This window comes from Aotus nancymaae, unplaced genomic scaffold, assembly GCF_030222135.1.
Source record: "Aotus nancymaae isolate 86718 unplaced genomic scaffold, 86718_ANA_hifiasm-v0.15.2.pri h1tg000010l, whole genome shotgun sequence".
NCBI classification, from domain to species: domain Eukaryota; kingdom Metazoa; phylum Chordata; class Mammalia; order Primates; family Aotidae; genus Aotus; species Aotus nancymaae.
The window spans coordinates 62379213-62395760 of NW_026988421.1; the positions used below are offsets into that span (position 1 = coordinate 62379213).

The window sequence follows — 16548 nt, forward strand, 5'->3', positions numbered from 1 at the left end:
GTTGGAACTAATGCCCCTTCCCTTGAAATCGTGAGACGGGAGAGCTTTTCAGCTTTGTGCTCAATGGTTCTGTTGAAAGTAGAGTTTCCGGATCAATTATGGCCCACGTGCGTGTTCTCTTTGGCTTGTACCATGTTTGCCCACAAAGGTTTATTTTCACAAAGTGGAATTAACTGCCACAGTTAGAAGTCAAATTGGGATTTGACTTTAAAAAACTAGAAGATCTGGCAGCATGGGCTCAGGTTCCTGCATGAAATGTCTGCCTGGAGCAGCCCTGCAGCCCCTCCCCACACACATGAGACACACTCTTTAGTTCACCACAGTCCTCACCATGCCCTACTGTCTTCCAGCTGGGAGCTGAATGCCTATTGCTATTTCTCACCATGTTTATGCTGCTGCTTTCTTGAGTCAGAGAGTTATGAAAAGGTAAAATATTTTGGGTCCCCACGTTTCTGACAGAAGTGGAAAAGCAGTTTATTTACATTACCTGCTTGCCTGTTTTCTCTGGGTTGCTAATGCAGAAGTTGATCTCTGGGGTTTGCTTGGCCCCGTCTTTTCCTCTGCCACAACACTGCCATGATGATCACCATCGCATTATGTTTATTGGTCCTTTATCAAGCTACAGATATGGTGAGACAGGTCAGGGCAGGCCTCCATTTGTTTGAGGGGCAAGGCATTGTGAACAAAGAAGACGGAGCAGCTGGGGCTGAAGAGGCTCCATCTAAGGCAATGAAGACTTTGCCACACCCCAGAGGGCTCAAGGGGAGGGTCCTAAAAGACCAGCCCTGGGCAGCCTGGTAGGAACAGCCTCTTGGCCATCTGCCCAGTTCCTGGCTGAAGCTGTGGTCCCTGTAGCTGTGACTGCAGGGCTTGAGAATGGCGGAGGGCTCAGGCAGTTTGGACAGAGGAATTGGGATGGGTGTGTAAACCCAGCCACCTCCCAGAAAAGCAGTCTGGGCCTCCCTTTTCCCTCTGTCTCACGGGTGTCCAATCTTTTGGCTTCCCTGGGCCATGTTAGAAGAATTGTCTTAGGCCACACATAAAATACACTAACACGATTGCTGATGAGCTAAAAGAAAAATCGCAAAAGAAATCTCATAATTTTTTAAGAAAGTTTGCAAATTTGTGTTGGGTCGCATTCAAATCCATCCTGGGCCGCAAGTGGGCCTCAGGTCTAATGGGAATATGAAGACAGCCCTGGCTCCCGCTATGAGAACCCATCAGTCCAAGCATACTGGTCCTCTCCAAGCTCACTGTTCTCACCACACGGCCCCACTCCGGTTTCCTGGAGGCTCCCCCAGAAGACTTTGGCGGGCATATTCCAGGCAGGTGGCTCCTGCCAGATGTGGCAAGCACATGGCACGATAGCGAAATTTCACATGGCCGTGATTCAGGTTGCAGTTCACCTCATGGGAACCAGACTTGGCAGTCTGATCACAGGTGCCAAGGAGGTCATCATCCCAGCCAAAGTCTTGATCCCAGACCTGCAACCTCAGGGGCCCCCCCGTGGCCAGGAGCACATCCCCAAAATCCAGCCGCACTGACCAGACAGGATTGTTATTGTTCCACACGGTGCTCGTCCTCAGCATCTGACCACCAAAGAAGACCTTCACATAGGCATCCGTGGCAGTGATCCAGTCCCCCCACAGGCCCCAGGCTTGGATGACAGTCACCTCCAGCCGGGCCAGGCCCTTGTGCCGAGGGCAGCAGTCCTGGGTGGTGTCGGCTGAGCCGTGGCACACACACTGGCAGGGGTCGCGGGAGCTCTTCTGCTGCCCTGGTGGGCACGGCCGGCTGCAGTCCCTCCAGCGAGCCTTGTCCATCAGGTACTGACTCAGGGCCCTCCTCAGCGCCTCCCGCCGCGGGTCCTGGCTGTCCAACAGCACGTGCAGGGGCTCCAGGGTATAGTCCACCAGGCCAGGGTTGCCGGGCAGCGAGTTCACCCAGGCTGAGAACTGCTCGGGCCCGGCCTGGCTCCCAAACAGCAGGTCAGTCATGGAGGTGTGATGGCCGCCAACCACTTCGGAATGGCGCTCCCGGTAGGCTTGGTGGAAGGAGTTCGTCATCTTGTGCTTCTTCTTCTTCTCCTCACAGGCCTTGGCTTCGGCAGAGGAGCTGCCGCAGCCGCCTATGTTGACCTGGGCCTCGACGGCCAGGCAGTCCCCTACCTCGTCGTCTGTGAGCCCTTCCAGGGCCAGCTTGCAGGTGCACAGAGCAGTGAGGGCCGAGATGCGGCCACCCAGCTCCACAGCCCGGATGAAGTGGGTGCCGTAGTTGGAGATGAGCCTGAGGTAGGCAGGCTGGGTGGAAGCATTGAAGTGCGGGGGCAGGCCCCCGAGGGCCCTCTTGAAGTCAGGGTGCAGCGGGGGCGTGTGTACCACATGGAAACTGCCAGAAGAGAGAGACCTCAGGTGGGCTCAGGGTAGTGTTTCCCCCATTCAATAACTCCTTCAGGACTGCTCAAGGTCACACGGAAGTGGGCAGAATTAGGCCTGGAACCCAGGGGCCCGGCTCCAGAGCACGAGCACCGTGGCATGGGGCTGGCCGGGATGCCTCTGCTGTCACCTCTTAGGGACCTCAGTGCTCTGTGTAGGTATTTTCTCTTTCCCTTTTCAAAATAACATTTTTTTTCCCTTTAAGACAGATCGAGACTCCGTCTTAAATAAATAAATAAATAAATAAATAAATAAATAAAAAGTTTTTGGAAAAAAAATTATTTTCTTATTATAAAAGCAATGATTCTGGCCAGGCACAATGGCTCATGCCTGTAATCCCAGCACTTTGGGAGGCCGAGGTGGGAGGATCACATGAGCCTAGGAGTTTGAGACCAGCCTGGGCAACATAGTGAGACCCCATCTCTCTCTCTCTCTTTCTCTCTCTCTATATATATAAATATTTTTTTTTAAGAATAAGAAATAAAGAACATAAAAGCAATGATCCTGCATTGATGGTATCCATCGAACTTTGGAACCTAGTCATGTGGCCTTCATCTGTCTGTCCCCTGGGATTGGGCCCCACAGGCCTGAGCTCCTGACAGCTTGGGCCATGCTCTGCCTCTCTGTGGAAGAAACGTGGCCTCCAGGTCTGAGGAATCAGAGCAGGTGACTTGGGGCTGGCCCACAAACACTGTGCCTTTCTCCTATGTGGAATCTGGGTCCCAGACTTCCTCCTCCCAGGGGTGAGGGTAGCGGAGCAGTGCGGCCCGGACTCAGGCAGATGTGAGTATTGGCTGAGTGGATGATTGAGGCTCAGAGAAAAGTGAGATGCTCAAGGTGACACAGCAATGAGGAAGGATCACCCGGCCAGGTCTCCTGCCTCTGTCTCTCTCCAAGAAGGACTCCCTGGAAGGCTGGTGTGTCCAGGAGAGAGAGGGTTGAGTGCTCACTAGACCTAAATGGCACCCTACTGGGGCTCTGAGGCATGGTCTCACTTTCCCTCTGCTTGGTGTCTCACTGGGCTCTCCCAGATTTGGGACCTCATGGATGAGAGGAGGCCACAGGGCTGAATCATCTGAAATCAGAGATCCAGGATTGCAGTTTCTTCCTGGTAGAAGCAGCCTCCAAGTCTGATTGGAGGACTCTGCCTTTCCAGGGCTCCCAGACCACCCAGAGTTTTCCACACCTTTTCCAGTCCCCCACCTGCTAGCCCCAGCTCTCACCTGTAGAAGCGGCACTCCACTATGTCAGTGCTGAAGCTGTACTGGTCCTCGTGGGTCTTCTGGGCTGCAAAGTTGGCTGCCTGTGAGTGTGAGCCGGCCACGGACACGTGCACGTTGCTGCTGGGCTTGGGAGTCACGTCCAGCCCGACCTTCCAGTCGTTGCGGATGCTACGAGCCGCATCCTGGGCCACAGCTTCAGTGGAGCTGACTTTGGCCCTGGTTACTTGGCGCTGGCAGCCAGAGCCCTGGGCCCGCCAGTTGGTGAGTGCCAGGGGCAGGATCTGGAGGGTGCCCTCCTGCAGGGCATTTACACAGAGGGTGCAGGTGCCGTCTGGCCGTAGGAACCTTTGTGTGTCCACTGGAGAGGAGAGTGAGCGCTTGAGGGTGGTCACATCTATACCCTCGCCGGCCAGCCGTGCACCGGGCACGAAATTGTGGCGGTGCTTCCTGCACTCTGAGCGTGCAGCCGTGTGGCAGGGGGCAGGAACGGGCAGAGGCAGCAGCAGAAGGATGCCCAGAAGGAACAGGCAGGCCGCCATGGAGCTGCAGAGACAGGGGGCACTTGGACTCTGGGAAGCCATGGGTGGAGGGATTGGGGAGACTGGTCCCTCCCCTGACAGCCATGGATTATCAGGGAACAGGGAAGGTGAGGGGCTGAACTATCTCTTAAGTCATTATTCCATGAATGTCAGAGCTGGAATGCCCCTTACAGGCCTGGTCCAGCCCCCACATTGTACAGATCAGCCCAGAGAGGGGAAAAGCCGTGCCCAGGGTCACATAGCCAAGGGAGCCCCTTGCTAGAATTTCCCTAAGGTCTGTTGGGGATCTAGGTGGATGGCTCTGTCCTCAAGACACAACTGTGGCTGATGGGGAGGGGGCTCTGGCCACAGAAGAGTGGACAGAGTAGCTGTAGCAGGTTTGGGGAGGGACCTGAGGAAGATTTCATTCTGGAGAAATGTCATTTTTGGCCCCAGAACAAGCCACCCTTTGCCCACCCTGACTCTCACTCTGTTTCTCTGTCTCTGTCACGCTCTAACCTCTCTCCCTTGAGCCCTTAATAGAACTGGAAGAGAAATGAAGTCCTGTATTGCCCATATTCTTCCCACTTTCCCTTTGGAGCCCTCCCTCTGAGCTTTATGGAAGAACATCGGCCCGAATGCTAGAATGAAAGCTGCCGACCTGGGCACGCTCAGTGGCTCAAGCCTGTAATTCTAACACTTTGGGAGGCCAAGGCGCAGGTGGATCACTTGAGTTCAGGAGTTCAAGACCAGCCTGGCCAACGTGGCGAAGCCCCATCTCTACTAAAAATACAAACAGCCAGGCGTAGTGGTGGCACCTGTAATTTCAGCTACTCGGGAGGCTGAGACGGGAGAATCACTTAAACCTGGGAGGCAGAGGTTGCAGTGAGCCAAGATCTTGCCATTGCACTCCAGCCTGGGTGATAGAGTGAAATTCTGTCTCAAAAAAAAGGTGCTGATCTGACCACACCCTTTGATCTCGTGTTTAGAGAGGCCTTGAAGGTTGCTCTTCGGCTCCACTCCTGCTGCCCCTCCCCTCTTTGCCACTCCGTGCCAAGCTCTGTAGCCTTCGGTTGTGACAGGGACTTCCCTATTGCCTACTATGAGCAACGATTGTCTAGAAGGTTCTTCCTTACTTTAAGGTATCTCTGGGGCCTCGCCTGGGCCTGTTTATGATCTGGAATCTCCTTTCTCCAAACTTATCCAAACTGAGCTCTTCAAAGGCCTTTCCCTGTGGTACCACAGATTCTAGACAAAAAGGCTATGGAGAGCCCCATTATAGCTGGAGCCTCTGTGCCCTGCCAAAGCCATGACTTGAAGGGTGGAATTCCAGGCAGCACGGCTCGCCCCAGGGAGGCAAAGAGGCCAGGGGAATCTTCATAGGCCCTGGGATCATTCCAGCTAGGAGGCGGGCATGGTCATAACCCTAATCCAGGGACCTCAGCCTTCATCCTGACTCTCATGGTATTCCCTCCCAGAGAGCCTGTTCCCAGCTCTCTTAGAAAACTTTAATGTCAGCACTTGCAGGGCCTTAGAAACTGTGCACGCTACCTCTTCATTTCGTACATGAGGAAACTGAGGCCCAGGGTGGGCACAAGGATGCCCAGTGAGTTAGTGATGGGCACCATTGTGACCCAGGTGTCTTGTCTCATAGGTCAGGGCACTTCCTGCTCCATCAGGCTCTTCTCCTCCACCCAGGGCCCCAGGCCCCCCAATCCCTGCTTTCTCCTTACCTAGAGTCCTGTATAAAGAAGCGGCTACAGACAGACATTCTTTCCCACCGGGGCTCCTGGAATGGTGGTGTCAGCCCCCAGGCAGCCCACTGTGGCTCCTCACCCCAGCCACCGCTCACATCACTTCTGCTTCCTGCCCCGCCTCCAGCTGTGGTCACAGGTCCCTTATGGTCTCCCCTCCCACCAGCACCCACCCTGTCCTCAACCCTCATCCGGCCCCCGCTGACAGCCCTCAGGAAGCGAGCAGGAGGGCTGGGGGCTCATCTGCCAAGCAGAGCTGCTGGGGCTCAGGAACCCAGAGCACACAGGTGGAGGAGGACGGGGCACTGAGGACTTGGAGAATCAGCCATGGTGTTGACGCACAGGGCAGCAGGGCCATCTCCCTGCTTCAGACGCAGAGCATCGCATGTGTGGGTTGTAAGAGGCACCCAGAGGCGGGGCTGAGAGCGTGGGCCTGCGCATCAGGCTGCCGGGGCTTGGCCGGCTCAGTTATGCACCAGCAGGGTGGCCTGGTAGGGTTGTTCAGCCTCGCTGTACCTCTGTTTCTTCACTGAAAAATTGGGATAGTAGTCATGTAGACCTTAGGGGTTGTTGTGAAGTGTTTGGAACCATGCCTGGCCATTGGTGAGTGTCAGTGCGTGTGGCCATTCCCTCCTCCCTGAGCAGGGGAGGAGAGATGGTTCCCTAACCTTGCCATCCACTTCCTGGGCCTACATCCCAGCCCAGCCCAGCTCCGAACTCCAAGCATGTTCCCCAGGCAGGGGCTCCTGCTCCTTGCTTGTGAGGAGGGTCGGGGTCTCCATGCTGGCCCCAGCCCTGCTGAGGTCATGGGTGCTGGTGAGAGTGGTCTGGTGGGACTAGAGGCTGTGCCTTTTGCACCCTTTGCCTTGCTTGAGGTCAGGCTGGGTGAGGTTTCCATGGGTGGAGTGACTCACTCACAGGGCACTGTCTGGGGGGCAGAATCACATGGTTTCTGGGATGGGGGCAGCTGGGTAAGGGGGGAGGGTGTTCTTACAACTTGTTCTCATAACTGTGTATATGATGGGAAGAAGGAGCCGTAGGCTCCAGACCACATGTGACACCAGGTCTCATGGGTCACACCCTGGGGCTCATCCCTTGCGTTTATGACCCTGCTTGCGTCCCTGCTCTTACAGGAACGGGCTTATGCTGCCTTCTCGGAATCTGGCCCCATCTTCTTTCCGCGATGTCCCTTCCCTCTTCTAGAAATTGCAGCCTCTTAATCCCTTTCCAGCTCCCACCCATAGCATGACTTGGATGCTGAGGCTGTGAGGAGTTTCATTCCTGACCATGACGGGAAGGCCAGTTTGAGGGACATAGAAATCCTGCAAAGTATCTGCAGGAAAAGAGAGGCAAGGTCTAAACAGGTTCTGTTCCCAGCTTCACCAGAAACTTACTGTATGCCTTATGGGGGTAGATATCAAACTCCTTTCTGAGCCTTAGTTTCCTCATCTACAAAATCAAAGAGAGGACTTTGGAATTCTAAAAAATCCTTCCAGCTAGTGACAAAATTTGCATTTGGCAGGTTTCAAGTGGCTTATGAAGTGGCTAATGCCCAAGAGATGCTGGTGGTTGTTAGGGGATCCATTAAAGAGCCAAAATGACATTGAGGTCGGTGACTGTTTTTGGCTCATTTAACTGATGACGACTGGCCGCCTGTCGCTCTGAAACTAGGCACTTGAAATGTGCATTAAGCCCCAAGGTTCAACAAGTACATAATTTGTTCAATCACTAGACACCATGTATATGATTTTCTTTATTAACAACGTTATTGAGATGTAATTCACATACCGTATAATTCACCCATTTCAAGTATGTGATTCAATGGCTTTTAAGATGTTTACAGAGTTGTACAGCCATTGCCACAATCAATTTTAGAACATCTTCATCACTCTCCAAAAAGAAAACCTATACCCACTGGTGGTCACTTCTCATTTGTTTTTTGTTTGTTTGTTTGTTTGTTTTTTGAGATGAAGTCTTGATTTGTCACCCAGGCTGGAGTGCAGTGGCACAATTTCAGCTCACTGCAACCTCTGCCTCCCAGGTTCAAGGGATTCTCCCACCTCAGCCTCCCCAGTAGCTGGGACTACAGGCATGCACCACCACACCTGGCTTTTTTTTTTTTCTTTTTTTTTTGTATTTTTTGTAGAGACGGGGTTTCACCATGATGGCCAGGGTGGTCTTGAACTCCTGACCTGCAAGTGATCCACCCATCTTGGCCTCCCAACGTGCTGGGATTACAGGCATGAGTCACCGTGCCCGACCACTTCTCATTTCTTCACGACACAAATCTACTTTATGTCTATGTTAATTTTCCCATTTTTGACAATTCATATAAAAGGAATCATAGGATTACGTGGCCATTTGTGTCTGGCTTGTTTCATTTCACATAATACTTTCAAGGTTCATCCATGTTGTAGCATGCATCAGTACTTTAGTCCGTTTCAGGGCTGAATAATATTAGGTTGTACGGACATATCACAACTTGCTTACCCATTCATAGTTGATGGATGTTTGTGCTGTTTCTACTTTTTGGCTATAATGAATAATACTGTTATGAGCATTTGTGTACAGGTTACTGTGTGGACATATGTTTCCATTTCTCTTGGGGATATATCTAGGAGTGGAATTGCTGGGACATGTGGTAACTAGGTTTAACTTTTTGAGGAAGTGTTTTCTAACCTGATTGCATCATTTTGCATTTCTCCAGCAGTTTGTGAGAGTTCTAATTTCTCCTTTCCAAATCAAACCAAGGTTCCACTAGTTTCTTGCCAAACCTTGATTACAGCCATCCTAGTGGGTGTGAGGTTGTACCTCACTGTGGGTTTGACTTGGATCTCCCCAGTGGCTAATGAAGTTGAGCATCTTTCCATGTGCTTAATGGCTATTTGTACACCTTCTTTGGAGAAATGTCTATTCAAGTCCTTTGCCCCTATTTTGAACTGGGTTGTCTTTTTATTGTTAAATTGTAATAGCTCTGTCTACATTTACCAGATACAGAATTTGCAAATATTTTCCCCTATTTTGGCAGTTGTCCTTCTTTTCACTTTCTTGAGAGTTCCCTTAAAGTGTAAAATGTTTTACTTTGACCAGGCATGGTGAGTCACACCTATAATCCTAGCATTTTGGGAGGCCAAGGCAGGAGGATCGGTTAAGTCCAGGAATTCAGGATCAACATGGTCAATGTAGCAAAACCCTGTCTCTACAAAAAAATACAAAAATTAGCCAGGTGTGGTGATGTGTGCCTGTAGTTTCAGCTATTCGAGAAGCTGAGGTGGGAGGATTGCTAGAGCCCAGGAGTTCAAGAGCAGCCTGGGCAACATGGCAAGACCCTGTCTCTTAAAAAAAATAAAATTAGCTGGGAGTGATGGCATACGCCTGTAGTCTGAGCTACTCGGGAGGTGGGAGGATTTCTTGAGCCTGGGAGAGCGAGACTGCAGTGAGCCAAGATCTCACCACTTCACTCTGGCCTAGGTGACAGATTGAGACACTGTCTGAAGCAAAAAAAAAGTTTTACTTTTGTTGGAGTCCAATTTACCTATTTTTTCTTTTGTTGCTTATACTTTTAATATCATATCTAAGAAGCTTCTGCCTAACCCAAGATTATAAAGATTGATTCCTATGTTTTCTTCTAAGAGTTTTATAGTTTTAACTCTTATATTTAGGTCCATTTTGTCCATTTGGAGTTAATTTTTGTATGTGGAAAGTGGTCCAACTTTATTCTTTTGCGTGTGGATGTCCTATATGGTTTTGATTTTTTTAGGTTATAACATATCTACTCTAGATAGAACAGTTCCATAAATCTTGCTGTCTTGGAATGTTCATGTCCCTCCAAGATTCATGTTGAAATTTAATCCTCAATGTAATAGTATTAAGAAGTGGGGCTTTTAGGAGGTAATTAGGTCATGAGGATTCTGCCTTCATGAATTAGTGCCCTTATAAAAGGGCTTGAGGGAGTCTGTTTATACCTTCTTGCACTTCTGCCCTTCCACCATATAAGGTCACAGCAACAGGAGTCATCTGTGCAACAGAGAGCAAACTATCACCAGACACTACATCTGCTGGTACTTTGATCTTGGACTTTTTAGCCTCCATAACTGTGAGAAATAAATTTCTATTATTTATAAATTACCCAGTCTAATGTATTTTGCTATAGCAGTGGGGCTAGACTAAACCAGAAATTAGTACTGGGAGTGGGGTGCTGCTGTAACAAATACCTAAAAATGTGGAAGCAGCTTTGCAGCTGAGTAATGAGGAGAGGCTGGAAGAGTTTGAGGTTCATGCTGAAAAAAGCTTGTATTGCTGCGAACAGACTATATTCTAGTGAAGGTTCAGATAAAGAGGAGAACTGTAGAGAGAGCTTCAATTATTTTAGAGATTATTTAAGTGGTGGAAACTGGAACATTGGTGGAAATATAAACAGTAAATGCTACTTTGATAAGGTCTTAGATGGAAATAAGAGACATATTCTTGTTAAGTGGAAGAAAGGTGATACTTATTATAAAGTGGTACAAGAACTTGGCTTAATTGTGTTTGTGTTCTAGTGTTTTGTGGAAGGCAGAACTTATGAACAACAAAATAGCATATTTGGTAGAAGAAATCTCTAAGCAAAGCGTTGAGGATGCAGCATGGCTTTTATTGATTGCTTATAGTAAAATACAAGATGAGAGAAATGAATTAAGGGTGAAATTTAGAGTTAAAAGGGAAGTAGAACTTAAAAGAGTGGGAAAATTCTCAGCCTGGCCAGGTTGTAAAGAATGAGAAAGTGTTTCAGAGAGAAAACCACTGGTGTGGCCAAGTAAATGTTTGATAGGGATAGGGAGATTTGTATGGATAGAAGAAAGGTAGGTGATATTCATCAAAACGATGGGAAAATGGCCCCCAAGGCATTTTAGAGATTCTCAAGGCTGCCACTACCATCACAGGCCATAGTTTTGTGATCAGAATGGTTTCAAGGGAGGGACCCAGGATGCCTTTGGGGCCTTGGGGCTTGCTGCCCAGGGCTGCATCAAATTTCTACTCCATGTATTCTCACACAGAGCTCCTTGGTCACCTCAAGTGTGGCTAGTAGGCCCAGGTGCAGTGTGGTCTACAGTTGGTGCGCCTTTGGTTGCCCCATGGATACCATGCTCCATGGTTGTAGCGCCATGCTCCATGCCCACAGTGCCATGCTCCATGCCCACAAGTATAAAATCGGATACACTGGAGCATGGTATCCATGCAGTGTTAAACTGCATTGGGGACATGGCTACATCCACCTAAGATTTCAAAGGATGTCCTAGAGAGCCTTGGGGCCCAACAGAGAACTGTCATTGATGTGGGACCACTGCAGAGAGCCCCTACTAGGGAAATCCCTAGTGGATCCATGGGGTTGGGGCCACCACAGAGAGGCTCCACTAGGGCTCCCAATAGAGCCATGGGGGCAGAGCGACCCTGGAGGTGCCAGACCAGGAGAGCCACCAGCCTGCAACTACAACCTGGGAGATTCTCAGCGACTGGACTCCAGTACATCAGGGCTGCTGCATGGGTGGTGCCAAGCAAAGCCGTGGGGACAGTGCTGCCTGGAAGCCCGACTCCCACCCCAGAGTGTGCAGAAGGTACTCAAACATTATTTTCAAGATTTACGTTGTTTGCTCTGTTGGGTATTGGACTTGGTCAAGGCTTGTCACCCCTTTCTTCTTATCTATTGCTTCCTTTTGGAATGGGAATGTCTATTTATGCCCATCCTTTTTTTGAGACAGTTTTGCTCTTGTTGCCCAGGCTGGAGTGCAATGGTGCAATCTTGGCTCACTGCAACCTCCGCCTCCTGGGTTCAAGTGATTCTCCTGTCTCAGTCTCCCAAATACTGGAATTACAGGTGCCTGCCACCAAATCTGGCTAATTTTTTTTTTTTGTATTTTTAGTGGAGACAGAGTTTTGCCATGTTGGCCAGGCTGGTCTCAAACTCCTGACCTCAGGTGACCTACTTGCTTCAGCCTCCTAAAGTGCTGGAATTACAGGTGTGAGCCACCATGCCTGGCCCCACCATTTTATTTTGGAAGCACATAACATTTTTATTTCATAGGTTGACAGCTGTAGAGCAATATGCCTCAGGGTGATTTTTTTTTTTTCTTTTTTGAGACAGAGTCTCACTCTGTTGCCCAGGCTGGAGTGTAGTGGTGGGATCTTGGTTCACTGAAACCTCCACCTCCTGGGTTCAAGTAATCCTCCTGCCTCAGCCTCCCAAGTAGGTGGGACTACAGGTGTGCGCTACCACACCTGGCTAATTTTTTGTATTTTAGTAGAGACAGGGTTTCAACATGTTGGCCAGGCTGATCTTGAACTCCTGACCTCAAGTGATCCACCTGTCTCAGGTTTACAGGTGTGCACCACCATGCCAGGCCTGCCTCAGGTTGAATTATACCTTAAATCTTATTCATTTGTGATTTAGATGATACTCATTTTAAAATTTCATTTCATTTAATTTTTTTAAATGACAGAGTCCCACTCTGTTGGCTGGGCTCGAATGCAGTGGTACAATATCACTGCAGCTTCAAACTCCTGGGCAGGGATCCTCCCACCTCAGCCTTTTGAGTAGCTGGGACTATTCAGAATGATATTCAGATGAAATGTAGGCTGGACTTAAACTTTAAAGTTGATGGTGAAGTGAGTGTTAAGACTTTTGGGGATATTAAGATGGAATGAATGTATTTTGTATGTTTGAAGGACATGAACTTTGGTGGCACCAGGGCTGGAATACTATAATTTTTTTTGTTTGTTGTTTTTGTTTTTTGAGATGGAGTTTCACTCTCGTTGCCTAGGCTGGAGTACAATGGCACAATCTCGGCTCACTGCAACCTCCATCTCTCAGGTTCAAGTGATTCTCCTGCCTCAGCCTCCCAAGTAGTTGTGATTATAGGCATGTGCTACCACATCTGTCTAATTTTGTATTTTTTTTTTTTAGTAGAAATGTGGTTTCACCATGTTGGTCAGGCTGGTCTCAAACTCTGGACCTCAGGTGATCCACCTGCCTTGGCCTCCCAAAGTGTTGGGATTACAGGCGTGAGCCGCCACGCCCGGCCTGGAATGCTATAGTTTGAATGTTTGTGTGTCTCCAAAATTTCTGTTGACACCCCCCAGTGCAATAGTATTAAGAGGTAGTAAGTACTAGTCAGGTCATGAGGGCTCTGTCCTCATGAGTGGGATTAGTGCTCTTATAAAAGGGCTTGAGGGAGTCTATTAGTCCCTTTTGCTTTCCACCCTTCTGCTGTGTGTGAGGACACAAGGTGCCATCTATGGAGTAGGGCAAGCCTTCACCAGACACTGAGTCTGCTGGCACCTTGATCTTAGACTTCCCAGCCTCCAGAACTGTGAGCAATAAAGTTCTACTATTTGTCGATTACCCACCCTAAGGCCTTTTGCTATAGCAGCAAGAATGGATGAAGGCAGCACTTGACATAGAATGCATGAGGGAGATAGGGCGTGATTGCGTCTGCTGGTGTGCACTACCTACCACATAAACTACAGCCGTGACCTGAAATCAAGGAGGCCCTTTAACAAAACTAGTGTTTCGATGGTAATTATGGTACATACATTAAAGATCCAAAATGCAGTGATAGGTGTTGTTTTCTTCACCCTGCGATAATTCTTTAGGGCCTTTTCTCTACAAGTTTGTGAAACTTTGAGGTTCTTCTCCCTCAGCCCTCAACAGTGTTACCCACAGTTCTTGTTTTGCCCTTTGTCTCATAGAATGAGGCACAAGAACTGAAAAATCTTTCCTCTTTTTCCATTCTGTGAAAGGCTTTGTAGAAGATTGGCACGCTGTTGGTGTAATCGGGTAGATTTTAAACTACAGGGTCTGTGTCTTCAGCAGTTATAGCTCTGTTCAGGTTTTCTGTTTTGTTTTCTGGTATCAGTTTTGGCAAGTTATTTTTTCTAAATCCTTCACACTATCTATAATTTCACACTTGTGGGCATGAAGTTGTTTACAATGTTCTTTCTCTTAAAAACCAAATCGTTCTGAGTTGGTAGTGGTGCCCTATTTTGATTAAAGATTTAAAAAAAATATGGCTTTTCTGTTTTTCATGGATCAGTCTTGATAAAGATTTATACATAACATATTAATTTTTTTAAAGAACCCCATCCTTGGCTTTATTGATTTTTGCTATTGTATCATTATTTTCCATTTTGTTAATTTCATTAAAAAAATTTTTTTTCACTTCCTTCCTTTTCCTTTTTCTTTCTTTTTTCTTTTTCTTTTTTTTGAGATGAAGTCTTGCACTGTCGCCCCGTCTAGAGTGCAATGGTGTGATCTTAGCTGACTTCAACCTCTGCCTCCCAGGTTCAAGCGATTCTCCTGCCTCAGCCTCCCGAGTAGCTGGGACTACAGAAGTGTGCCACCATGCTCGGCTAATTTTTTGTATTTTTGGTAGAGATGGGGTTTCACTATGTTGGCCAGTCTGGTCTCAAACTCTTGACCTTGTGATCCATTGCTTCAGCCTCCCAAAGTGTAGGGATTACAGGCGTGAGCCGTCATGCCTGGCCCCTTTTCTCTTTTCTTTCGGCTTCTTCTGTTGTTCTTTTTCTAACTTCTTGAGTTGAACCCTTAGCTCATTAATTTTCAGTTTTTCTTTTTCTTTATTTAGTAAGTAAATGTATCTTTAAGTAATCATTTAAGCCTCTACATTTCTAAGAATCTTAACTGTGTCTCTAAAGTTTTGGGATGTGGTATTTTCATAATTCCCTAGTTCAGAAATATTTACTACATTTCCTTATAATTTCTTCTTTGGCTTGCAAGTTATTTAAAAGTGTGCTTTTCACATTTTAAATGCTATTTATGAATTTCTAACATAGTTGTATTGTAGTCAGAGGTTGTTGTGTATGTGACACCCATTCTTTAAGGTTTATTGACATTTTGTCTGTGGTTTACCAAACGTTTAGTTTTGTAAATGTTCCTGTGTACTTGATAAGAATATATATTTGCTAATTTTTGGATGCAGGGTTCTGTGTTCAAATCTGTGGTCTTTTGAAACAGCCATTACTGAGAGAATCGTTGAAATCTAGAATCATGTTGAAGGTAGACTGTTTAGCTTCTCTCTATACCTTTTGTTCTGCCGATTTTTGCTTTGTGTATTTGGAAGCTGCTTTGTTAAACAGAAGTTTAGTAGAGTGTATTCTTCCATGACTGAACTCTTCATTATTATGTACTGGCTCTTTTTATCCCAAATAATGCTTTTTGCCTAAATGTCTATTTGGTCACGTATTAATAGAGCTATTCCAACTTTCCTTTTTTTACTATTGTATTTAATTGTGGTAAAATATATGTAACATGAAATTGACCATTTTAGTCATTTTTAAATGTACCAGCTTTCTTTTAATTATTTCCCATCATGAATGTATTTCTCTCTTACTTTCAAATTTCCTGTGCTCTGATGTTTTAGGTAGGCCTCTGGTTGACATAATTAGTTGGATTTTTTTTTTTTTGTCATCCAGTCTGAGGCACTATCTGTTTGACTGTGTGTTAAGTCCATGTATATTTATTGTGATTACTGTTCTAATAGAGTTTGTTTCCACCATTGTGTTTTATATTCGTTCATTGTCTTGCTTTTTTCTGTGTCCTTCTTTCCTCCCTTCCTTCCTTCTTTTATATCGACTGAACTATTAAAAAATTACATTCTTTACTCTCTACTAGTTTAGCTCTTACACCCTCTATTTCTGATTATTTGGTGGTTACCCATTAAAATGCTAACACGCATTCTAAACAAAGTCTAAAATTGTTTACTACTTCCCTCCTTCCCAGGGATACAAAGATCTTAGAATGCTGCTAACTAAAATCACCTTTTGGCTGGGCATAGTGGCTCACGCCTGTAATCCCAGCACTTTGGGAGGCCAAGGAGGGTGGATCACCTGAGTTCAGGAATTTGGGACCAGCCTGTCCAACATGGTGAAACCCTGTCTCTACTGAAAATACAAAAATTAGCTGAGGGTGATGGTGCGTGCCTATAGTCCCAGCTACTTCGGGGGCTGAGGGAGGAGAATCACTTGAACTTGGGAGGCGGAGGTTGCAGTGAGCCAAGAGTACACCACTGTACTCCAGCCTGGGCGACAGAGTGAGACCCCATCTCAAAAAATAAATAAATAAATAAAATAATAAAATCACCTTTTGTATTCTGAAAGTGATTTTTGTCTAGTATTTTAGTTCCATCTCATATTTCCTTTGCTAAATCATTTATTAGTACTATTACTTGATAGAATCAACATTTGTCTGTATTTACCTTTGTTTACCAGTTTCTTTGCTCATTTTTTCTTTGATCTAGCTTTCTTTGGGGATAACTTTTCTTTTCTTTTAAGCACCCTTTAGAAGTGCTTGCAGTGGGTCTCTCTGGTAGTGCATATTCTTCAATTTCTGCTTGTCTGAACTGTCTATTTCATCCTTGTTCTTGAATTATCATTTTAGCTCGTTGATCCTTTGAAGTTATTGCTAGGTGACTCCTCTTGGCACTTCTAAGTTATTATGCCACAGTTTCTGGCTTTTACTGTTGCTACTGTTTAATTGTCATTCTTTGTAGAGAATTTGTCTTTTTTGTGGGAGAGGCTGTTTTTAAGATCTTTTTGGTTTTGGTTTTCTGAAATTTTACTACGA

At 47.0% G+C, this 16548-nt stretch overlaps 1 protein-coding gene across 1 annotated transcript; it reads right to left on the reverse strand.

Annotated features, from left to right (window-relative positions):
- Positions 1-1089: 1089 nt before the first annotated feature.
- Positions 1090-6035, reverse strand: PRF1 (perforin 1). The gene is made up of 3 exons (XM_012460309.2): positions 5910-6035; positions 3659-4201; positions 1090-2388 (listed from the first exon to the last, which is right to left on the reverse strand). Exons 1-3 carry the CDS (start codon positions 5945-5947, stop codon positions 1260-1262), a joined length of 1710 nt encoding a protein of 569 aa, XP_012315732.1. The 5' UTR covers positions 5948-6035; the 3' UTR covers positions 1090-1259.
- Between the last annotated feature and the right edge of the window lie 10513 nt (positions 6036-16548).